The sequence below is a fragment of the Tenrec ecaudatus genome, chromosome X (assembly GCF_050624435.1).
Source record: "Tenrec ecaudatus isolate mTenEca1 chromosome X, mTenEca1.hap1, whole genome shotgun sequence".
Classification (NCBI taxonomy): domain Eukaryota; kingdom Metazoa; phylum Chordata; class Mammalia; order Afrosoricida; family Tenrecidae; genus Tenrec; species Tenrec ecaudatus.
The window spans coordinates 9,929,181-9,954,337 of record NC_134548.1 but is presented as its reverse complement, the minus strand read 5'-3'; the positions used below and the strand labels follow the sequence as shown (position 1 = coordinate 9,954,337).

Sequence of the window (25,157 nt, the reverse complement as noted above, 5' to 3'; positions counted from 1 at the left end):
CCCTTGGATTCCGCGGAGAGAGGCGGGACTTCCGGTATCGTCACACTCATGCGGCCTGAGCCGGAAGTGCACTTCTGGTTACCCTGGCAACCGCCTTACCCTGTCCTCCCACTGAAAACTAGGTCCTTGATCGCCCACCGCCCGGAATCTGCAAGCTGCATCCCTACGAGGTGACTCCGGGGACAACTGGGGTTCCTTTCGGGAGTGAGGGAGGAACCTAGACGCCCCTGGTTTCGGAGGCGGGAAGAGTTGAGCGTCCTAGCGGCCACGTTGATTTATTTTTCAGTTTGCCGCCGCAGATGGGCCGGAGTTCCTGGTTAATACTCTACAGGCGTACATTGAATCACCTGCGTGGCTTTTTAAGCATTCTGATGCCTGGCTCTAATCCCAGACCAATGAAATCAGAATCTCTCAAATTGCGGCCCAGGGAGGGAATTTCCCCAATCCTGAATCTTATTTCCTTTCTATTCTCGCGACCCCAGCCTTGCCTCGGAGTGTATCAGGGTCACTGGCCTGCTCAATCACTTGTAACTTTTCTTGTTTTGCCCTTGCACTTTGACCTCTGTGGAAGAGCAGAGTGTGGGGTGGAAGATCTCTTGAGAGTATGTGGTACCTGGGCTCATCTGTGCGTCTTACTTGGGGAGGCAAGCCATGTCTTTGCCCACCTTACTTCCTCTGATGAACTAGAGTTCATCAGGGGGGTACGTGCGGAGACGGGCCTGTCAGCCCTGAAATCCTAAGAGCCTTTTGGCTAAGATGACCTGATTCTGAATGGTCTTTTTTACAAGGATGGTTCTTAAACTTCTTTCACAAGCAAAGCTATGTATTCTTCAGTTTTTCATGGAATAAAAATATTCCATGAAAATCTGCAGATTAATAACACAAATAACACCTCTGGGGCAGTTTACTCTCAGGGTTCCCATTAAATGTGTGGAGGTTTTAAAATATGATTTCACCTCTACAGTATCTCAGCAATCGCCCCTATGTGATGGCAGTACCAGCAGAGCAATGGTTAGTAGGTTTGCACAAGGCCAGCTGAAAGCCATTTTACAGTCATGGACCAACCCTCATTGTGTGTCCATTGCTGTGCTAAGGAAGTATATAAACCACAGCTCCAATGGGAAACATTCATCCCAAAACTCACTTACAGATGCTAAAGGATATAGTTCATCCTCCCAGAATCAGAATTTAGATTTATGAGAGGGGTGGGAGTGGAGGGAGGAGGTGAGTAAATAAGGCTAGAGTGGAGGGTAAAGGGTTTATTTATAAAGAACTCTTGGATGGACTTCTCTACAATTGACAATCCGGTGAAAAAACAGTTGGACAAGCATAACTATCGTTGAACAAAGGAGGGATGAGTGAAAAATATCTTGGCCTAAAGATACTGTAATGAATTTAAATGCTTCCTTCTTGTAAAGGAGTAACCCTGATGGTGCAGTAGGTCAATGTTGCATTACTAACCTCAAGGTTGGTGGATCAAAACTACCAGCCACTCTACAGGAGAAAAATGAGGCTATCCGCCTGTGCAACCCTAGGGAGCAGTTCTACCCTGTTCTGTCTGGTCACTATAAGTTGAAACTGACCTGGTGGCAGTGGGTTTGGTTTCGGGTTGTGCAGGAAAAGATTTAAGGCCTTTGAGAATCATTTGACTTACTAGATTTTCACCTTCCCACTCCCCCAGTCCTCTTGGATGGAGGTCAAAGGAGAGGGTGTTGTCGGGAGATGCCCATGAACAACCTAGGAGAAGCCAAAACCAAACTCACTACTATGGAGTTCTGACTCATAATTGCCCAATAGGGCAGAGTAGACCTTCCCCTGTGTGTTTCTGAGACTAGCTCTTAATGGGAGTAGGCCTCCTTTTTCTCCTTCAGAGCAGCTGGTGGTTTTGAACTGCTGACTTTGCAGTTAGCAACTCAGCACTAGTTCACTGTGCCATCAGAGCTCTCCAGACAAGAAAGGGTAGTTCATTTTATGCTGGAAGGAAAACTAACGGCATTTCAAGAAGCAGATGGCCAAATCCATGCCTCCCAGGAATTAAGTACACAGCTGACAAAGGCATAGGGCGTGCTGTGTTCATTCTCCATGGTGGCCACTCCTGTGTTTGTGGACCTGGGGACCTGGGAAGACTTGAACTGTCTCCCAAACCAACTGGTGGGCTTAATTGCGTTGGGCGATTCAGGATGTACTGATTTGCTCTTCCCGTGCAGTGCCTGCTTTGTTCTTAAACCCAGTCTCCCTGCTGGTCACAGTCTGAAGGAGATGCACGCGCTGGAGTGAACTGCTCTCTTTCCTCTTTGGAATTGTATCATGGTGTCCTCACTTGTCCCGTCCCCAGCCGGGGGATCATGAGTCCCGCTAACTTAGTTTTTGTGTGGCCTCATATTTCACGCTTGATTCGAACTCTGGTCACATGGGGATTCGGAGAACTTGCAAAGAAATCCATTCGCAAATCTGTCACACTTGCCCAAATTTGGAACAATGTCCTTCTGTGGGTGGAATGTCATTTGTCAGGGGGACACGTTGTGGGGGGACATTCAGTCTTTCTCCATCTATCTGTAGGCCACTGTGCTGACATCCAGAGAATGAAGGGAGGGGAGGATTTGGGGTTGCAGGAATAGAAAGGAAATACAATTCTGGTTTGGGGGATCTCCTGTTGTTATCGATGGTGGCACAGTCGTTAAGCGCTGGGCTGCTGACCAGAAGTTGAATAGTTCAAACTCAGCAGACAGGTGGTCTAAGGGAGAAAGATGTGGCTATTTAGTGCCACAAAGACTTCCAGCCTTAGAAACACGGTGGGGCAGTTCTGCTCTGTCCAGTGAGATTGCTGTCCGAATAGAGGGCAGTGGGTTAGGTGGCCCAGCAGTAAATGAGGAGGTATAGACTTTGGGAAGATGGTGGCAAATGCACTTGCAGAGGCCTGTGACCAGCCCAAAGGTAGAGCTTAGGCCTCTCAGGGTTGAGGAAGGCTATTAGAACGTCTTGAATGTCCACATCAGCAAGCAGGGGGCCCGAGGTGCCCATAAGACTATGGGCCGCATGAGCCTGCAGGCCTCATCTTTTATATAATATGTCTGAGTTATGGGGGCAGGTATCTTCCAAAGACATCTCTGTTATTACTGCCTGAACATTCCATTGAGCTGTGGCTAACTCCTGTTTTGGGGTGCATATTGCTTCCCATGCCTTTGTGTTTTCCTCGGCGCCATCCCCAGCAGAGACTCCCGTCCACCTCCCTTGAAATTGTTTAAATTCGGGCCCTAGTTAGATGCCCTTGCCTATCCAGTGAGCTCAAAAAGGCTCTGTTCTCGGGGCTTTGGCCTGCACCTCTTCTTCAGTGATTGCCTAGTAAGAAGTATCTAACCAAAAGCAAGTGAGTTGTCCTGCGCTGTATTTAAACGTCATAAGTCTGGAAAACATAGATATTTCTTCACAGGGGAAAATGAGAGTAGGGGGAGGGTCCTATTACAGTGTCTGCATTAGCATTGGGGGTGGGGGAACTGTGTGCTTCCATTGATCTGGTTGCAATGGCACATCCTCTATTTATACAGATATCAATGGGGCGATCCAAACCATATGGGTGATGTCACTACCTTGCTACAAAGCCCCATTCCTCCTTTGTGGACTTTTTTAGTAACTTGAATGGACATAGTCGCATTTTATCCTCAGAAAACTGCACTGCTCTTGTCTTGTCGGCTTCATGTATATGTATGCCTCTCAGCCTCTGTCCTCCAGGCGCAGTGCAGGCTCCCTGAAGAATGAATGCGCGTTTTGAGACTGGCTGGCTGGGAAACGGCATCTCTCAGGACTTGAAGGCCCCTGTCTTTGGCCCATGGGCCCCGGCAGTGCTCAGTGAATGACCTCAGCCCTGTTTTCTTCCCCCTTCCTCCTTTGGAGGTTGTGGACAACCGGACAATGAATTCGGTCTCTGTCCTAGCTTGGGTTCAGCTGGCCAGTGACTGTGCTGCCATTGTGCTCGCTGGGGACGGCTGCCCAGTTCAGATGGCTGTGGGTCCCAGCCCTCCTGACATCGCCAGTCCCTTTTCTCAGCTCTCCACCAGCTCACCAGGCAAAAAGTTGCTGTTTGGCGCACAAAGGCTGGGCCATTGAAGAGAAGACACCCTGTCCCCTGGAGGCAGGGGCACAGCAGGGAAAAATAAATAGTATTCAAAGGGAATTGGAATGTGCCATGCATGCCGGAAGCAGTGTTAGTAGAAGGGGCTGGGGTCTGAGAGGGTGGCTCTGGGAGGTGAGGATCAGTCCAAATGTTGTCTATTCAGACCCACAGGCATTCTTCTTTTGTTAGATCCTTAAGCTTTCTGTCTAGAAAGAGTGACCAGCTTCCAAAAGTTGCCTGGACCCCACTTTCAAGCTGGTTCTCACTCTGCCTTGGGATTTAACTGACGGGGTTAGCAGGGGAAAAACAATTCCTTCTTCCAGGGAGCAGACCTTTAGAACTGTCTCCCGCTCCTCTGATGGCAGTTGGCAGGCCACAGTTAGAAATCAAGAGGCGCCGCATGATCACCACTTGCTAATGGGTGCTGTTCTGCAAGAATGTGCTTAAACCTTTAAATGACTATGTAGCCCTTTAAGAAAAGACCCACGATTCCTACTTGGCCATGTTGTTGCTATTAGATGCCAGTGAGTCGATTTTGACTCATCACGTCCCTGTGTACAACAAAATCAAGTGACCCCTGTCCTGTGCCATCCTTATAATCATTGCCATGTTGGAGCCCATTGTCGCAGCCACTGTGCCAGTCCATCTCATGGAGGGCCTTCCCCCATTTCACTGACCCTCTACACTGTCAAGCATGCTGACGTCCTCCAGGAATCGGTCTCTTCTGTTAACATGCTCAATGTACTTGATGAAGTCTTGCCCTCCTCACTTCCAATGAACATTCTGCTGTACTTCTTCCAAGACAGTTTATTCATTCTTCTGGCAGACCATGGTCTGTTTAGTCAGAGAAACTTTTTTTTTAACCCCAAATATTAGGAACCAGTAGTGAGGATAGGGAGCCTTGACACGTTGGGCTGTGATCTTCCAGGTCAGCAGTTTGAAACCACCAGCTGTTCTAAGGGAGAATGACTGGGATTTCTAGTCACATATTGGAAACCCACAGGCGCAGTGCTATCCTGTCCTATATGGTCGTTATGAGTCGGCATTGACTCAGTGGCACCGAGTTTAGTTTGGTGGCCAGGATTGCTGTTGGTCATAGTCACAGTTTTCCTGTTCCTTACTCTTATTCCAAGCCACCAATGGACGAGATATGTAGGAATCGCCAAGGTCCGCTCCATGTTGCCAAGTGGAAAGAGAAGAATGATGCTATTCTACCTCTTTTTTGAGCATGGTAGCCTAGAACAACAGAGGGCCCAGGCTGACCCAGCTTGTTGTTATACTACCCGTGGCCTTAGCAGTGCTTTTCAGAACATTGAAGGAGAAACAAGGCAAAGAAAAGCCCTTAGACTGTGTGACCACGACTAGATGTGGCCCAGATGTTTGCTATCCGGCCCTGCACAGAAAAAGTTACTGATACAGAATAAGAAAAGCCGCACTAGAATTCTAGAGCAAGCCAACCACAGCGTGGAAGCTGCTCTTCTTTGAAAAGTGGTTTTCTCTACCCTATCTTGAGTTTTGAGAAAGTAACTAGTTTGTGTGTCCTCAATTCTCCAGAATTATTTTTAATGGAATATTCTGGGATTATAGGGGTTGAACTATATTACTGGACATATGTGGAAGGATCTGATTCCCAGATTCAAGGGGTTTGGGAATGGAAATTCAGGAAGCCGCCGAGGGGAGGAGGGGGTGAGTACATGCGACTTCCCAGCCCCAGGAGTCAGCCTGCTGCACCCTGTGGGAATCTGATGTTAAGTGCCCTGGTGGCCAGAATGATGACGAGAGCATTGCCCAGGTGGAATGATGGTCCGTCCTCATTCCCATAAATCCAGCATCACCTGGTGGCCTGGGTGTCAGAAAGTCCAGCACCTTAGCAGTGTTGCTTATGTGTTTTAGAGACATCAGACATACTGGGCTGAGACTGAGTGGCTTCTGGTACAAACACTTTGGATTGGTTTTCCTTGCTCGGTGCGGATCATTTTCCTGTATTTTCTCTTATGCTCATGAAGTGCTCAGTTTCCCTACCTCCTGTGCCTTCTGTGCCAGTCCTTTGACTACAGTGTTTGTTGTGTCAAAGACATCAGAATCCCTGCGCAGTACAAACTGTTAAGCCTCCAGATGCTAACCAATAGGTTGATGGTTCAAGACTATCTAGAGGCACCTCCAAAGAAAAGCTTGGTGATCTACTTCCCCAAAACGTAGCAATTGAAAGCCCCACAAAGCACATTTTTACAGAGGATACAGAGGTCGCCATGCGTCAGAGTTGACGCCACAGCAATTAGAAGTTGGCAGGGAGGGGGGGGAGTCAAAGGTATAGGATACTTCTCATATTACCACAAGCTCCCTCCCCCCTTAAACCACCTAAATCAAAACCAAACCCACAGCTGTTGCCAACCCGTGTTGCTGTCATCGTTTGCCATCGAGTCCTTTCTGACTTATAGGGACCGCAGAACGAAACCCTGCCCAGTCCTGCGCCTTCTCACAATTCTATATGATCCTATGGTTGCAGCCACTGTGGTTCCTCCATCTTGGCAGAAGGTCTTCCTCCTTTCCAATGCCCCTTGGCTTCACCAAGCACGAGGTCCTTTTCTAGGGACTGGCCCCTCCTAATAACATGTCCTAAGCATGTGAGATAAGCTCTCGCCATCCTTGCTTCAAAGAATTCTGGCTGTACTTCTTCCATGAGAGATCTATTTGTTCTTTTGGCAATTCCTGGTACTGTCAGTATTATTATTATTATTAATGGGTTAAGGTTGCTTTGTCAAGGGAATATCCTCCTAAAATTCCTTCTATTAAATCGGTTCCACTATAAAGGATAGCTGAGAGAAGGTCTGTAGGGACTGCAGTGCTTCAGAAGGCTACGTGTCCTCGTGTGTTAGTCTTCTTTGCCAACACAATAATTCAAATGTTCTTGAGTCTTCCTTATTTACTGACCTGCTTTTACGTCCTTACAGCAACCCTGTAAGAGAGTAGGACTCTCCTGTGAGGTTCCCAAACTGTAAATGTTTTTAGGACCAGACTGCCACATCTTTCTCATTGGTGCAACTGATGGATTCCAACCTCTGACATTTTGACTAGCAGCGGAGCACTTTAACCATTGCATGAAGCAGAGCCATTGACAGCTGGGCCACGTGGCCATCACACTTCAGTGGGCCTACGCTCTCAGCTCTGCACAGTGGAGCAACCTAGATCCCCCCTCGGGTTCTCAGAATACCGTCCCTACCACCTTCACAGCCAAGACCGGTCTGTGGCTGCAGAGCGAGCTGCAGTGCTGTTCCGTCACCAGACTAATTGTGACACCATTGCAGTCGGCAGACTCCCCAGCTCTGGAGCAGTGATCGTCCTACCAACCAGCCAGTCATTGTGCTGTGGGAAGTATAGAACTGGACATTCAACATGCTTCATTGCCGTAGAGTGGCCTGTTGCCTCATAGGCCTATCTAGTCTCATTCCTGGCCGCCTGGTTCCCCTGGGAAACATTTGCCTGAGAGCACATCGAGCTAGCTCACTTAAATGGCACCCTGCGCTGCAGCTCCTAGAAAGCACTACTGGCTATCATCGTAGGAGAATGAAACGTGGCCACTTACAGATGGTCCCTTACAGCCGCCACGTGGCTGTGTGCTTCTTCCTACCACTTCAGTGGGCTTCTCCGAGTGGCAAGCCCCTTCTTAGGCTTCATTAGCTGGGTGGTGCCATGGTGAAAGACATCGGCTACCAATCACCAGGTCCACGGTTGGAACCCACTAGCTGTACCACGGGAGAAAGCTGTGGCAATCTGGCAGTCTGCTCCTGTAAGCATGTGCAGCCTTGGGACCCCGATGGGTTAGTTCTCCATCCAGCCCAGCGGTGTGGCTATGAATTGGGGTAAGGTAGCCCAGGGAGCCCTTCTCAGAGCAGTGTGCCAGATTTTCAGGCCAACTGAAAATCTCATGTGTTAAACTTGTACATTCATTTTAAAATAGTGTGGGCTTACTTGACACTTTTATCCTCCCTGTACTTGTTACCTCCTTTCCAGTCATCATTCACTGCCGTGCTCCAGAATGCAGACCAGGAAATGGAAAGCACAGGCCCCGTTGAGGCAAATGTATGGACAGCCCTATTGGAGATACCCTGCTGGGACGCTTCCTCAATTGGAAACAAATGTGAGTGTTCCTGGTGGGCGATGGTGGAAAAGACAGACGTGGTCACTTCGCCCTCGGGATATTTAACCTTAACTGTAGCCAACCATCTGGTAGAAATTACCAACCAGAGAACTCAAGTGTATTTCTCAAGGTTGGGGGATTTTTTGCTTGTGACCCTGACATTAAGTGAATGAGCATCTGCTTTCCAGAGTGTCCAGCCCTCGGCTAGCTGTGTGCACAAACTCACGTAGCCTAGTGCTTTGGTCTCACCGACCCTGAGACTCTCGTTCTCGCTACCATGGAGTCGGTGCCGACTCTTAGAGACCCTACAGAACAGACTAGAACTGCCCCTGTAGGTTTCTGAGACTGTCATTCTTGACGGGAGCAGAATGCCTCATGCTTCTCCAGCAGAGCGGCTGATGGCTTTGAACTCTTGCCCTGATGGTTAACAGCCCAATGAGTAACCCAATACATCCCCAGGGTTCCTTATGAGGCTTTTTTTGGAAAGGTACATGCGGATGTAAGCTGGGGTTTTAGTAGCTCTGAACCACTGAATGCAAAGGGTGGGGAGAGGGAATAATCTGACTAGATTATATTACAGATGAAACTCACTTTTGGCATTTCATGCGAATCAACCCATAAATAACAAACAAGTAGGTAAGGGCCAGGGAACCTTGCTCTGGGCAGAGGTGACCTATTTGGTAAGCAGATGGCATGACCACTCAGCATATGTCTCCCAGGACCAGTGTGTTTTCTACAAAGAGGAAAGAGATGGTGACCATGAAGAGAGACTCATTGCAGTCAAATCCCAAAGCAAAAAGAGGCCCACTTAGAATGAAAGCCCAGGGCACAACCAAGGCTGACAAGAGTTCTGTTTTAGAATAGCGTCTCCCAGGCCCAGATACAGCAAAAGCTGCGATGAATCAGAAAGATGTTTTCTCCTCGGTGTTGGAAAAGCCAGCATTGGTTTAGGTAGGCATGTAGTGAGGATCCTTGCTCCGTGCGATCAAGTTGATTCCAATTTTTAGTGACCCTAAAGGACGAGGTAGAGCTGCCCTGTGTAGATTTCTGAGGATATAACTCTATAGGAGTAGGAAGCCTCATCTTTCTCCTGCAGAGAGGCTGGTGGTTTCAAACTGCTGATCTTGCATTTAGCAACCCACCAAGTAACCCACTAGACCACCAGCGCTCCTAGGATTGAGGATTCATAAATGTACTAAATAGTTATAAATTTTTAGATTGTGTTCTGTGTGTTATTTTTTGTATACTTATCATCAGCTGACATCCAGTGAGCTCCCAAGTCACAGTGACCTTGATTGCAACTGAATCAGGTGCTGCCCCGCCCTGCACCATCCCTAGTTGCTGATCAGCCCATAGTAATCCACAAGGTTTGCACTGAGCGGTCTTCAGAAGTCAATTGCTAGGCCTTACAACCTTAGACTGTCTTAGTCTGGAAACTCCGTTGAAACCTGTTCAACATTAGATAAAACCCCACTTACTATCAAGTCGATGGTGACTTACAGAGACCCTATATAGGGTTTGCCTGACGAAATCTCGATGGAAGCAAACAGCTTCATCTTACCTCTGAGGAGCAGATGGTGGGTTTAAACCATTGACTTTGCACCTAGCAGCCAAACAGCCTGACCCCCATCACCACCAGGGCTCCCTTTTTTATAGAGAGATGTGAGCTACTCCATAGTGATGTAAGGATTTTCATAGGTTTTACTTTCAATAGGAAACCAGTAATTGACTGCCAGCTCCTGTGGTGTCCCATGGCCCATCTAAGCATACCACAGTGGTGGTCCCTCTTTTTCAAACCACATCGTCCTACCCAGGTGCTAGGGTCTTGTGGGCCTGAAGTTGGGGCCTGGCAAGAGGTGACCTCAGGAACTGGGCTTTGCATGCCTCGCTCATACCTGCAGTAAGCAGCTGGTGTCCCTGTACTGGTTCTGTCCTAGATTCTGGGACTCGGAACCCTCAGAGATGGCAGAAAACTTAAGTTTGTTGCTGCTTTGGTTTTTCATTCATAAGGAAAAGGGGGTACACTTGAGTGGGGCTGGGTCAGCAGGGACTTGGGGTTAGCAGGGAGGATGCTCCAGGCGGAATGAGTCACTTAATTCAGTCGGAGAGAGGGCTGAGATGACACACTTGGGGCCCGTCTCTCTCCCTGGACTGTATCTCAAATCCTGAGTGTATGCCCCCTTTTCTGTGTGCTCTGGCATTGAACTGACTATCCTGTGTTGCCTCTTGCCATGTATTGACAGAGCCAGGGTGCATAAGGGTGAGTAACGTCTCTCTCACTGTCTGGTCCTGGCAGTATCCCCAGGGAGAGCAAGGCAGAGGAGGTCCTCAGGAAATACTTGTTGCTGAGCTGAGGAAACATTGGATGGCATCTCCCCTCTACTCCTTCCATCTCATAGGTGCCATCGTGGAAGGACTCTGACCCCTGGTATCTCCATCCGGTCTATGAGAGATATTGGCAGCATTATTACCAAGGAATGGCCTGGCTGCAGAACCACCGCCTTGCTTACAGGAAGGCTCTAGAATCCTACGCCAATCCCATGTGGTACTTCTCTGCTGTGTCTCTAAACTACAGCAATCCTGCTGAGAAAAGTGAATGTCCTTGGTCCTCCTACGGCCCTCACTCGGGGCCCCAGAGCCCCCAGGGTGCACAGTTGCATCCTTGGGGGTCTTGGCAGCACCCACGTGCCTACGCTCAGTTCCAGACCTGCACCAGAGAAACGGCAGCTTTCTCATTAGAGGGGAAGATGGTGAGCGAGTCAGACGAGGAGATTGAGTGCGACCTGAGCAACATGCAGATCACCCCGGAGCTGCGCGAGTACTTTGAGCAGACCGAGCGGCACAAAGAGGAGCGACGTAAGTCTGGCCCTTGCTCTTTCTTCCCTCATACAGCAACCGCACTCCTCGTGTGGGGACCAGACACTTCAGAGATGGTAGCTGCTAGAGCGATTTCAGTAGAGGACTTTGTTGTTGTTTTGTGGTAAGCTCGAGGACAAAGCTTGCACTTATACCATTCATTGACTGTCTGATTTCAACCAGATGCATGGGTGCGGGGGGTGTCCAATAGCCCCTCAAAATATTGAATCCATTTCACAGATGAGGACATGCAGCCTTTGGAAGACATGGACCAGGGTGTAAGGACTGACTGACTCAGACTCTAGCCTGACACTAGGACTTCCCCTATGACTGCCGGGTCACCCCCACCGGCGGGACCACAGAGCAGAGGGCAGTGTGCAACTGACGGGAGAGAGCCATGCCTGGCACTTCTGCCCCTGGGTTAGAGAATGGAGGTCATAATGGTCTTCAAGCTTCAATCAGAAAGCAGGAGTTTTCCTGTTTTTAGAATTTCTTCCTAACTTGCTTCAAAGGACTCGAGTGGCCTAGTGCGCTCTCTGGAGCATGGAGAGGGACTATTTCCACTTGACGTGCTGCTGCCAGATTCACAGATGCTTCCCTCCCGCAACTCCCCTCGCCTCTCCCTGTTCTGACCAGTGTCTACTCTCACCCTCTTTCTTACTGAGGTCTAGTTGCTTAATGTTTCACCTCGAGTTTTCTATATGGATGCCGGGGAATGGCAGCATGACTTTTCTGGCTGAAATGATCTGTATTTCCCTAGTAGAAGCGGGCTAGCATTTATTGATCACCTCCCTGAGTGCCAGAACTGAGCAGTGCACTCTGTCTAAATTCTGTGTGCCCATTAGTATCTCTGCGTGCTATTCCTCGCCTAGTTGCTACTTCTGGTTTTCCTTTGATTAAAGGGTTGCATCCTTTGATGCATATTAGAAAATGTCTCCCTCCCATGAAGTCTTTTTAAGTCAGTGTTTTCTATTGCACATAGACTACATTTCTTTCAAAGTATACAGCCATGGGGAGCAGAATTGGACGTGATAGAGTCAGCATTGGATCAGGTTCGTAGCCGCTGGGCAGGCTGAAGAAAAAGCAGATTTGATCAAGGGATGCCCGATTTCTGTCAGCCTGCCCAGAAGGTAGACATAACGTGGTTTCCCCTCCCAAGACGGACACTTTTAGCGTGGTCCTTGTGATGGCAGCCCCAGTCATACATATGACCATCTTGTGTGACCTGCTGAGTTGAAAGACAAGGGGGCATGAAAAAGTTCGTTTGAAAGTGGAACTGAAAGCTTGTTCCACAAACTTGTAGAAGCTCGCCTCTGTAAACCTGACAGCTATTCAATTTTTGTAGGGGAAAAATAGCTATGGATGAAATGAAAATAAAGAAACATTCGCTCTTTACTCTATTTCCTTTTACTTTTCTCCTGTCCCACTATCATGTTCAGCCTTCATTCGGGTTTCAGTAATTCCTCTCGGTTATATTGTCCTTGATCAAGCTCCACCAGGCAGCCTTCAATTTTAGATCACTTGTTCCTTTCTCCCTAAGTTGGATTAACACCTACTTCCTTACTCGCTGCCCCCTCTGGCCTACCCCTCAGGAACCATCGATCCCATTGTTTTCTCCCCCGATTGTTTATCCCACCTATCTTATCTAGATAGACATGCAGAGACAATACAAAGCACAAAAACAAAACAGAACAGAAGAAAACAAAACTAAACAAAAACAACGACCAAAAAATTTTTTTTAAAGAGAAAAGCCTACAAATAGCTACAGGTCAGTTTGTTGACCTTTAAGAGTATTTTCCAGTTGAGTCTGATGGGGTGCCACTCCCTGGCCCCAACGTCTGTTTTTGGTATTCCCTGGGGACTTCATTGCTTTGCTCCACTTGCTGCTCTGTTCCATGTTCTTAGTATTTCGCCCTGGTGTGGTGGGGTCAGATTGGGCACAATTCTCACACTGTGCCTCCAGTGTTGTTCCTCAAAGTGCTATGGGTCTGTGAGGGATGTCATGTCTTGTGGTGGGGCTGGCCCTATGGTCCTCTCTGTGTATTTGGTGCCTACGCAGGAATATTGTCATTAGGGGACAAGAAGAAAGTAAAAGGAAATAGAGGAAAGAAGGAGAGGAAAATGGCAATTATCGAGGTCTAAATATAGGCATATAGGCATGTGTGTATGTAAATATATCTATAAAGATAAGGAAATAGATCTATGTCCATATATTTCTGTGTTAAGCACTGAGGTAGCAGATGGACGCTGGGTCTCTACTCAAGTACTCCCTCAATGAAAGAACACTTTGGGCTATTAAACTGGCATTCCATGATGCTCACCTTCCTGACGATCGCTAAAGACAAATGGGTGCATAAGCAAATGTGGTGAAGAAAGCTGATGGTGCCTGGCTTTCAAAAGATATAGCATTTGGGGTCTTACAGGCTTGAAGATAAACAGCCAGCCATCTAGCTGAGAAGCAACCAAATCCACATGGAAGAAGCATACCAGCCTGTGTGACCATGAGGTGTCCATGGGATCAGGTATCAGGCATCAAAGACCTAGAACAAAAAGTCACATCAATGTGAATGAAGGGAAGGGCAGAGTGGAGACCCAAAGCCCATCTGTAGACAATTGGACATCCCCTTACAGAAGGGTCACAAGGAAGAGAAGAGCCAGTCAGGGTACAGTGTAGCACTGATGACACGTGCAACTATCTTCTAGTTTAATTCTTCCTCCCCCCCACTATTAATGACCCAAATCCTACCTTACAAATCCAGCTAGACTAGTACAGATAAGAGCTGGAAACACAGGGAATCCAAGAGAGATAAGCCCCTGAGGACCAATAATGAGAATAGTGGTACCAGGAGGATAAGGGGAATGTGGGGGGAGAAAGGGGAAACCGATCACAATGATCTACATATAACCCCTTGCAGTGGGACAGACAACAGAAAAGTGGGTGAAGGGAGACATCAATTGGTGTTAGACATGAAAAAAAATAATCTATAAATTATCAAGGGTTTGGGTGGGTGGGGGAGTTAGGGGGAAAATGAGCTGATACCAAGGGCTCAATTAGAAAATGTTTTGAAAATGATAGCAACAAATGTGCACATCTGCATGACACAATGGATGGATGTATGGATTGTGCTAAGAGCTGTATAATCCCCCAATAGAATTATTTTTTTAAAAAGAAAGAAAAAGAAACAAGCAGTAGTGGTCCATCCAGGTCTGGCTATGAACCACTCCCAGCCCTACCTCTTCCCATTGCCTGGCTTGTGCCTGCCATTGAGTATTCTTTTGAATGACTAGATGAAGTATATCAGCGGCCATTATAAGTCTTCAACCAGCGGTTTTCAGGTCATATTCACAAGGTTCTCGCTTGGCTGTTACTCTGCGGGAGTTGGATGAAGGCAGTCCGATCCGGAGCATTTTCTACACTTTATGAATGGCATGTTGGCCATCATCCCGAAACTGCTTCTTGTTTTCCTTTGCTTCACAGCTCCAGACAGTGCTATTATCATCACTGAGAGAATCTTCTCGGATCCCAGATGCAATCTGGGACCGGGCGCCACAAGGAAGCAGACAGGTTCTTGCCATCTCTGGGAAGAAAATGCCTTGTGCCTTTGTCTTATTGTGAGCTAGTGAGAAAGTCAGCCAGAATAATTTTACCAAGATCTTGGCACTCCTCCCATTTAACCGTAACTTTTGGTATTAACATTATTTGTTATTAACATTTGTTTTCACCAGGCAAAACTGAAAATCTCAAGGTCCAAGCTTAGCCCCAGCATTCACTAGCTGTACTTTTTTATCCTCCCCAGGGCCACTCACCTTGTGTGTTCTGTGCCTCAGTCTTCTTGCCTTGGAAATGGGATGGTCTGTCTGAGGGTGGAGAGGCCCAGTTGGTCTGCTGTCTTCTTGCTGCAGGTGACGCTGCTGGCTGGCAGAAGCTGCCAGGGGCTAATCCACTCCCAGTGCATGGCAGGTGGTGGGGACAGTCTCCAGCTGATTTTAGCAGCAATGGGAGGATGGAATTCCCAAGGCAGAAAGGATGAGGACCTTGGGGGATTCCAACGCTCTACCCGGAGGCTTGTGACACCGCCGGCCGAGACACGCTGGCCCCTGGGCTCTGGCTTCCTGTTTTGCTTTTCTCTTTGAACCACCAGTAGCTAGTGATTCAGTTCGTTCATGTTCTGTGTTGCACACGAAGTGCACAGTTTTACAAGTTAGCATGAGCCAGGGAGAGCGGAGCCACGTTTGAAACCTGTCATTGTTCGCTGTTGTTCACATCCAGGGCTGCACGAATGTCAGGCCAGCCTTCATCTTCTTGGGGCTTGTGTAACATTTTCTCAGTATCAGATCCTCTCCATTGGACAGGATGTTTCTGTTTGTGAGAACTGCCCTTCTCAGCAGTCTCTAATTGAAGCTATCTCACTGGGAGAAACACAAACCATTCACCAGGACAAATAAAGAACTCCCGTTGTGCAGTGGGAGCCTACATGGTTGTGATTAGGGTGGATGCCGTCATTTCCTAATAAAACATTTCCGTTATTCAAAACGTCAACAGTAGGCAGTTTTGACGTTTTTCAGGGCAGCTGTTTTCAGTTCTTTCTGAGGGAAAACATGCCTTGTCAGGGTGAGAAGAGTCTCACTTTTTAGTCATGCAGACGCATCAGTAAAGCCTGCAAGGTTATATGCCTGATATGTGGCAAAGGTGTTCACGCCATTAGCGATTAAGGCCCCCAGAAAACAAGCATTCCCATTGTCCCTGGCCCAAGTCATGCGGAGAGATATCATTTGTGTGCTGGGGGTAGGTGTGAGGGAGATCAGGAACGGGGACTTGAAGATCGGAAACCCAGTTGGGAAGGGGAGACAAAATAAAATTAAACAGGGCACCTCGAAGAGCATTGTCTTTCAGGGTGATTATTAATTTTACAAAAAAGGAGAAGAGCCTCTCAGAGTGGTTAGGGGTGGTTTGACTTAGAGCTCTTCTCAACCAAAGGCCCTAGGGGTAGATGAGGCCTTAACTCCTTTCTGTAGGTTATGTGTCCCCCTGCGCTCGCTCGCTCTCTCTCTCTCTCTCTCTCTCTCTCTCTCTCTCTCTCTCTCTCTCTCTCTCTCTCTCTCTCTCTCTCTCACACACACACACACACACAGAGCCTTCAGTCTACTTCCTAGAGGCCCAGCTGACTACCCCTCAGTATAAGGTTATCCAGACACTGTGTTCAGCCAAGTCAGGCAGTTCAATTTTGAATCATGCCAAGTGGGCATGGTGTGTGTGTGTGGGTGCGTGCACATGTGTGTGTGTTTTACATTCAGATGTTGGGAAAGACTTGAATCCGGTGCTTGAGCTGATAAAACTTGGTGCAAGTGGGAGGGAGGGAAAGATAATGATGACTGTCTCTGGCTTAGTGGCCAGCTATGTCTCTGGTGGGGGGCGGGCAGGGTCTGAAATGGCCCTACTTCTAGTAAGCACCTGTGTTCTGGGAGTGAGGCATTGGTGTTGGAAATCAAGTTGGACCTTTCCCTCAGCTCCTTCAGCGTCCATTCCAACTAACAGCCACCCAGTGGGACTGAGTAGAACTTCCCCAGAGGGTTTCCAGGATTCCTTCGCGTTTTCCCAGAGTGGCTGATGGGTCGAACTGTGGGCCTCTCTGAAACCATGCGCCAAGAGCTTAATCGCTGTGCCACCAGCACTTCTTTCAGTTGTGGTAAGATCATTCTGTCAGTATAGGCGAGCACAGATCGAGGTTGAAATTCTACCCTTAGACAAATGGAGGAAAGTAACATTCTCTAGTATTAGTGTCTTAGGGCTGTATGTTAACATCCACATGAGTTCCCATGACCTTGTTCTTTCTTTTATGGACTATAGTTCTACATTATTCCAGAAAAACAAACTCAGTTGCTATCGATTTGATGCCAACTCATAGCTAAACTATAGGGCAGGCTAGAACTGCCCCAGTGGGTTTCCAAAATTGTAATGCTTCACAGGAGTTGAAAGCCTCGTTCTCCACATTGGTAACATCATGGAAATGTATAGATTGAGACAGAAAGTACAAAAATTGCTTGCCATTAACCCAGATGAGACTCAGTAAAGGTTCACCTTAATAGTCTTGACTAGGGAAAGTTGATTTGTTTACTTTTTAACTCTACATGCCCAGTAATCCTGTTTTAAAGCTGGAATCTTAAAGGACATAAATGTCTCATTTGTATGGAAACAAATTGCTTGGGCCAAACATCCTACAAGGGAAAAAGTAGTTGGGAAACCTTGAGCCCTCCAGCTGTTTTCAATAAAAATGACTGAACTCCCAATTGCAGGGCAGCAGTTCAATTATGCCTGACATTCCATGGGCCAGCTTCTCTGCCGGCGTCAGAGGATTCTCCTGCGGCTTGGCTGAGCCCTCCCCTTGTTTTGACAGGAAGAAAAACTGCCCATGATGAAGAACCCTTTCTTTCATTGACAGGCAGGAAGCCATTAATCATAAGCAGATTTAGGGAGGCCTTTACATGCATGTATTCTACTCCAAGGTTTTCTGGGTCTCCTAAGTCGTCACGAGGTACAAACATTTTCCGTTGTCACCTGTCACCATGAGGCCCTACCAATCAGAGAGCATTTGGTCTGAAACACACTGATTTTCAAATTTGTAGTATAGCCTTTGAACTCTTTTTTTCTTTCAACTGTGTGATTATGTAAAGGCAAAGTGACCCTAAGGCCAAGGGATCAGGGTAACACTTCAGCTCCTGGTGCCACTTGCCCCCGGCCTCCAGCCCCTCAGGTCCACAGGATGCTCTGCCCAGCACCATTTGCGGTTTGAGTGTCTGCTTCTCCCTTCCTGGGTTACCAGCACTTTGACCTTTCTTTAACAGCGTCTTCAAGGGAAGAGTTGTCTATGAAAAATAAGGTAACATTTGTGTCCACATGGTTTTTCCAGAGCACCTACTTAGTGACATCATGGAGTAGCTACCCAGGTGCCTGTCAGTGTTGGGAGCAGGCTGCTCGGCCTTCACCTGTGTGTTTGGAGGCAACTGTGAGGGCAAGCATACTATCTCCCAGTCTCCGGAGGGACAGAAATGGGTAAGGTCCAGTCTGAAAGTTTCATGATGAAGCCTGGGTGAGAAGGAAAGACAAGCAGATAACTAACAACCAGGGCTACAAATTTGGTTACCTTTGGAAAAGTCCTATGACTGGCCTGCTAGCATAGTACCTAGCATCTAGAGAGATACATACATACATATATACATATATATGGAGGAAAGAGTATACACACCCCTGGAGAAATCTGATTGACAAATACATTCTATTATAAATCTGAAATATATACATGTATGTAAATATATGAAATATGTGTGTATATATGTGTATATATTACACATTTGTTAATTCTACAGTTTCCAGATTGCAGTTTAGTGACACAAATCAGATCAGTCATGCTGTGCAGCTACCACTAAGAGCCACTGACAGTTTGTCGGTGATCTGGGTCAGGAGCCCATGAGAATTCGCTGAATATGAACTGGAGAAGTCACTCAGCTTCAGTGAGGGCCACTGGCCTGCCTTGTAGTAACAGCAACTCAACCATAGCTGTCAGGGAAAGGAAATACTTCTCTCTAGAATTGGTGGTGGTGGTGTTAGGTGCGTGTATTAGGCCCGGCGGTCTAGAGAAATAAATCCAGTGGCACTCATATATGTGTAAGAAAGAACTTTATCTCAAGAAGTTATTGTATATCAGGAAAACATCCCAGCCCAGTTCAACTCAAGTCCGCAAGTCCCTCTTCAGACACACGCAGCCACATGCAATGATACATTGTGCAGAAAGATCACAGGCCAGTGGGTGAAAAGGCTTGTGGATCCAAGGGCGGTGGAAGCCTCACAGAGCTCAGGCAGATCTGAGTGGCTCGCCAACAGGATGGTGGTAAAAGCAGAGAGAGAAGAAGGGGAGGTTCCCAGGACCTTCCTTATGAGAAGGTCACGCCTACAAGGAAGCACAATCAGGCTGTAGCCTCATTGACAGGCTAGATTCCACCCCTCAATGTTATTCCACCCCTAAAGTTGACATTTTATGTAACTACCACAGTGCAGTCAAGTCAGTCCTGACCCATAGAGACCTTTTGTACAAGCAGAATGGAATACCGCTCAGTCCAGTACCACCCTCACAGTCGTTCTTGTGCTCAAGTCCGTTATTGAAGTCATGCCATCAAGGGCCTTCCTCTTTCTCACTGTCCCTCCACATTAGCAAGCACGATGTCCCTCCCCAGGGACAACATGTCCAAAGTGCAAGAGACAGTCTCACAATCCTTGCCTCTAAGGAACACTCTTCTAAGGCAGATTTGTTCATTCTTCTGACAGTCTGTGGTTATGTTCACTGTCTGAGAGATGCTTTTTGTCAGGAGGGGAGCAAAGAAAAATATTACACTGAAGAAGTGACATTAGAAGGATAAGAAAATTAGCCATGCAAAAGTTGCAAGAAGTCACATCTCCCAATGGCAGGGATCCCTCCCAGAGCTCAGATTCCCGCATGTAGTAAAGACTTAGACAGGAAGCTATACATCTGTTGTCTCACTCAATCGGTTGGTGATGCTGCTGATAGTCTCAGACAGATGGGAGTCACATGGAGGGCAAAAGGTTGAGGGGGGGGGCTTACAGGTGAGCTGGCTTCCTTCTTCTGGGCAGAAAGAGAAATACGAGAGGGCCAGAGTAGAAAGGTCTGAGTCTGCCCCAAAGTGACAGAGGGATGTTAACCATGGAAGCCATCAGAAGAGGGGACCTCCAAGCAGAGGTCATTTCATTGCATTTGTCTTTACTGGAACCCAAGGCAGGGTCAACCCACCATTCCCCTGCCCAGCCATTTCCTCAGATTTGCTCTTGGTCTGACTTTTGGAGGCAGAGCACATGTGCGAAATGCCTCTAGGTCAGCAGTTTTCAACCCTTTTGGAGGTCGAACGACCCTTTCACAGGGGTTGCCCGATTCATCACAGTAGCAAAATGACAGTGATGACATAGCAATGAAAATAATGTTATGGTTGGGGGGGGGTCATCACAACATGAGGAACTCTATGAAAGGGTCGCGGCCTGAGGAAGGTTGAGAACCACTGCTCTAGGTTCTCTTAGTGGCTCTGAACAGATCTAACCAGTCTCACTGCCCACCCCAAAGTCCAGCTTCCCAAGTCACTTTTCATTTCCTCTTCCTTCGGAAAGCTGCCAACTAGGTTTTCTATCATAGTCTTCAGTTTATAAAAAGACAGGCTTTTGACTCCCCAAAGGAAGGAGACAGGAGAAAATGAATGTGGCGCCTGGTCCCCTCCCCAAGGCAGAGTTGTCCTCACTATGGCTTTCCCTGCCAGTACAGAGTCTGCGGGTTATTGGCCCTTTCACTTCCAGAGCTAAGAATGAGAAACAGGCAGGGCCACTTTTCTTGAGCTCTCTGCATTTGGTTCCCTCTCCTTTGAAGCTACCTTGGAAGTCAGAGAAACGTCTAGAAATGGCCTTTTTTTCTGTCCAATTAGAAAATAGTTAATCTGCTCCTATCCCACTTCCAACAGGGTTTCATTTAGGAGGATTAGAATTTACACACAGAAGTTTCAGATGTGGCAGAGAGATGACGGAAGTTAGGGAAAGAGCTGGGTTGGCCTCGCACCACCTGCTCAGGAGGCATCGACTCTGGTTTAGTTCTGCACTTCACACCACGTCAGTTCCTAGAGACGCATCTGTCCCCGGGTGAGGAAACGCTAACCTTGCATTTAGTGGGCTTGACAGTCGTTTGGCTCATCCACATATTTCCCTATGTGAAAACAAACCACAGAGATTCTAAGGCAGAAAAGGGCCATATACGTGGTGCTACTCACCTTTCTCCAGTTTATGGACCTTTTGTTTCCCTAATGTGTGTATTTTTCAAACCACTTTATTGAGGGCTCATCCAACTCTTATCACAATCCATACATACATCAACTGTGTCAAGCACATTTGTACATTCTTGCCCTCATCGTTCTCAAAACATTTGCTCTCCATTTGAGCCCTTGGTATCAGCTCATTTTTCCCTTTCCCTCCCTACTCCCCCTCCCTCTTGAACCCTTGATACTTTATAAAATATTATTATGTCATGTCTTACACTGTCCAATGTCTTCACCCACTTTTCTGTTGTCCGTCCTCCAGAGAAGAGGATATATATATATATATATATATATATATATATATATATATATTTATAATCGGTTCCCCCTTTCTATCCCACCTTCCCTCCACCCTCTGGTATCACCACTCTCAGCACTGGTCCTGAAGGGATCATCTGTCCTGGATTCCCTGTGATTCCGGTTCCTATTTGTACCAGTGTACATCCTGTGGTCTCGCCAGATTTGTAAGGTAGAATTGGGATCATGATAGTGGTGGGGAGGAAACATTTAAAAATTAGAGGAAAGTTGTATGTTTCATCATTGCTACACTGCACCCTGACTGGCTCATCGCCTCCCTGCGACCCTTTTGTAAGGGGGTGTCCCATTACCTACAGATGGACATTGAGTCTCCACTCTGTATTCCCCTTCACTTACAATGATAAGATTTTTTGTTCTTTGATACCTGATCCCTTCGACACCTCATGATCACACAGTCTGCTGTGCTTCTTCCATGTGGACTTTGTTGCTTCTGAGCTAGATAGCCGCTTGTTTATCTTTAAGCCTTTAGGACCACAGATGCTATATCTTTTGATAGCCAGACACCATCCACTTTCTTCACATTTGCTTATCCACACGTTTGTCTTCAGTGATCATATCGGGAAGGTGGGCACCCAATGATAAGGTTTTTTGTTCTTTGATGCCTGATACCTGGTCCCTTTGACACCTCGTGATCACACAGACGGGTGTGCTTCTTCCATATGGCCTTTGTTGCTTCTCAGCTGGATGGCTGCTTGTTTACCTGCAAGTCTTTAAGACCCCAGATGCTATATCTTTTTATAGCCTGGCACCATCAGCTTTCTAAACCACGTTTGCTTATGCACACATTTGTCTTCAGCGATCGTGTCAGGAAGGTGTGCATCATGGAATGCCAATTTAATAGAATGAAGTGTTCTTGCATGGAGCAAGTACTTGAGTGGTGGTCCAATGTCCATATGCTGCCTTAATACTAAACTTACAAATATGTGCACATAGATAAATTTCCCCATCATCCTATATAAATATAATTACATATGTGCATGCCTATATTTAGACCTTTATAAATGCCCTTTGCCTCCTACTTCTTTCCTCTGTTTCCTTTTACTTTCCTCTTGTCCCACTATCGTGCTCAGCTTTCATTTGGGTTTCAGTAATTTCTCTCGGTTACATTGCCCTTGCTGAATCCCTACCAGGTCTCTCACACCCTCCTTGCCACTAATTTTGGATCACTAGTTGTTCCCTTGTCCATGGGTTGGTAAATACCACCTCCTTTCCCCCACTTCCCCCACTCCCATGGCCACCTGGAACCATCGGTCCCATTGCTTTCTCCTCCAGACTATTCATCCAGCCTATTTTATCTAGATAGACCTGCAGAACTAATAATATGCACCAAAAAAAGGCATAGCAAGACAAAGTGACAAAAGAGAACACAACGATGACAATAACAAAGAAAACCAAGGACCAAAAAAATTTATTAATTTTTAAAAGAAAAAATTTTAAAAAGAAAAACCTGTAAATAGTGCAAGGTCTGTTTGTTGACCTGTAGGAGTGTCCTCCAGTCGAGTCCGATGGGGTGTCAGCGGACTCATGTTGTACTTGTCCTTTTGCGCTTGGCTTACTTCACTTAGCATAATTTCCTCCATACGGCGATGTGCTTCATGCGTTCATCATTGCGTTTTAGTGATGCGTAGTATTCCATTGTATGTATGTACCACAGTTTTTTAATCCATTCATCTGTTGATGGAAATTTAGGTTATTTCCATCTCCTTGCAATTGTGAAATGTGCTGCAATGGACATTGGAGCACAAATGTCTGGCCGTGGTTTGTTTCTTGCCTCTTCTGGGTATATACCCAGTAGGGGGATTTCTGGATCGTATAACTCAATTTCCCTGTTTTTATAATAACATCCTCAAAGACTGAAAACACCTTCCCTCCAAATATACAAGGTTGAAGAGTTTGAGACCACTCAGTGGTGCCATGGGAAAAAGGCCTGGCAATCTGTTGCTGAAAAGTCATCCACAGCTTTACTGTGACACGTGTGGAGGGGACACTTGGAGGGGAAATCAATTCAGTGGCAACTGGTTTGCACTTGATGAGCTCACGACTGTGTCTCCTCCCAGGTAGCAGTGGGGAGAATACCCATGAATCTACTGATCATTCTCTTTGTGTGCGTGCATGTGTAAAGCATGATTTGTATCATTATACCTCCCTCCAACCTTCCTCACTCCTTATTTCGTGAATATCTCTTGGTAGCAACTGTAGACAGAGATGTGTGTCCTGCTACCTATTGCTTGGTTCATCTTGGCAGACACACCGCAGTCATGTTCCATGGCCAAATTGCACCTGCTGCAGCATGATTTCATTGGTATCTTGAAGTTTCCATACAATGAGAAATTATAGCCTTGGGATTTGGAAGAGTTCAAAATAGAGAGGAGAGGGGAAGAAACATTTGTAGCTTTGGAAAAACCCACTTCAAAGTAAGAAAGGGGGAGGTATATAAATTTGCCCAAGGCCAGGCAGTTACGGGCAAAGGGAGGGTGTACCAGGTGAGAAGTGACCCACTTGCAGACAGCTGGAGGGCCAGAGGACAGGACTCCCTGTCTTAGCCGGGCTGTCTGAAGGCAGTGCCTTTCCCAGAGTTGTGATGCCCACCATTTGTAGGGCTTCAGGACTGTCTCTGGAACCCTGAATTTTGCTGGAAGCTTTATTTCTCCCAGCTGCCCCATCACTGCTAGCCCAGCAGCCTGTGGGTCGGGGCATGCCCAAGGGAAAGGAGAGGCTCAGGTGGTTTGTGTTTTAATCTGAGTTTTTTTTCCCCTCCCTCCAGGATGGGGAGTGCTGGTGGTGTAGTTGTTTCCCCTTTGGGCTGCGATCCTTAAGGTCAATAGTTCTAAACCACCAGCTGCTCCTCAGTAGAAAGGCAGGGCTTTCTACTCAACTCCCTTAAAGTGTTACAGTCTTGGGAATCCACGGGTGCTTACCCTGTCCTTTAGGGTCGCTATGAGTCGCCATGGACTCAATAGCAGGGAGTTTGGTTTGGGTTTTCTCAGATGATGAGGGGTGGGTGGTCTCAGTCAACTATTTTTTTTTCAGAGTAATGTTAGGTTTACAGAAAAATTGCATCAAACATGCAGCCCATTCTCATATTGATTCCTCACCACTGTGACCAGGTGGAGCAGAATGAAAGACGAGCTTTCCACTCTGAAGAGTTACAGACCTCAGGGGCAGGTCCGCTCTCCCTATAGCGTCACTATGAATCAGAATCCAGACGAGAACAGTGAGGGTTTTTTAAAAATCCGTTAACACTTGCAGTTACAGGGAAAGTTTGACTGCTAACGAACCAAAAGGTTGGCAGTTTGAATCCACCCAACAGCTCCTCGGAAGAAAAACCTGGCCATTAGCTTGTTTAAAGGTGACAGCCTTGGAAACCGTCGGAGACAGTTCTATGCTGTCCCAGAGGGTCACTAGGAGTCGAGTTGGCCATGGCAGAAACCTCATTCACCCCGTCTCTCTCATGGTTGTTTCTCAGGGCGGCTGCAGCAACTGGAAGAAGAACGTCTCAGCGAGTATGTGAACGCCGACCATGACCTGTACTTCTCCAACCACCGGTCGGTGGAGCCCCCATCTGGGAGGCCTGACGAGAGGCGCAAGGCCGAGATGAAACGTCTATACGGGGATAGTGCCACCAAGATTATGGCCATGGAGGCAGCTGTGCAGCTGAGCTTCAACAAGCTCTGTGATCGCAAGAGGCCTAAGTATTGGCCAGTGATTCCCCTGAAGTTTTGAGGCGGCTTCAGGGCCCGGCCACCCTGCCCTTAGCGCTCAGAGAATGAGCCATGAGGTGGCAGGGCTGGGAGGCAGATTGAGCCCCAGCCCCTCCCTGTCCATCGTGGTCTTGTTATATTATCGGTGGCGTTTGATCCATTAAAGTTTTCC

General features: G+C 47.3%; 1 protein-coding gene across 1 annotated transcript; it reads left to right on the top strand.

The window, feature by feature from the left end:
* The first annotated feature begins 44 nt into the window (after positions 1-44).
* Positions 45-25,157, top strand: GEMIN8 (gem nuclear organelle associated protein 8). Its single transcript, XM_075538546.1, has 4 exons — positions 45-170; positions 8,123-8,249; positions 10,649-11,105; positions 24,751-25,157. The coding sequence occupies exons 1-4, from the start codon at positions 49-51 to the stop codon at positions 25,005-25,007; spliced, it is 963 nt and encodes a 320-aa protein (XP_075394661.1). The 5' UTR covers positions 45-48; the 3' UTR covers positions 25,008-25,157.

Bases quoted from the DNA above. Each gene is read 5' to 3' on its own strand.
- GEMIN8 (XM_075538546.1), top strand. From the start codon at position 49: ATGCGGCCTGAGCCGGAAGTGCACTTCTGGTTACCCTGGCAACCGCCT. The intron at 171-8,122 runs GTGACTCCGGGG...CCTCCTTTCCAG, and splicing joins GCAAGCTGCATCCCTACGAG to TCATCATTCACTGCCGTGCT. The intron at 11,106-24,750 runs GTAAGTCTGGCC...GTTGTTTCTCAG, and splicing joins GCGGCACAAAGAGGAGCGAC to GGCGGCTGCAGCAACTGGAA.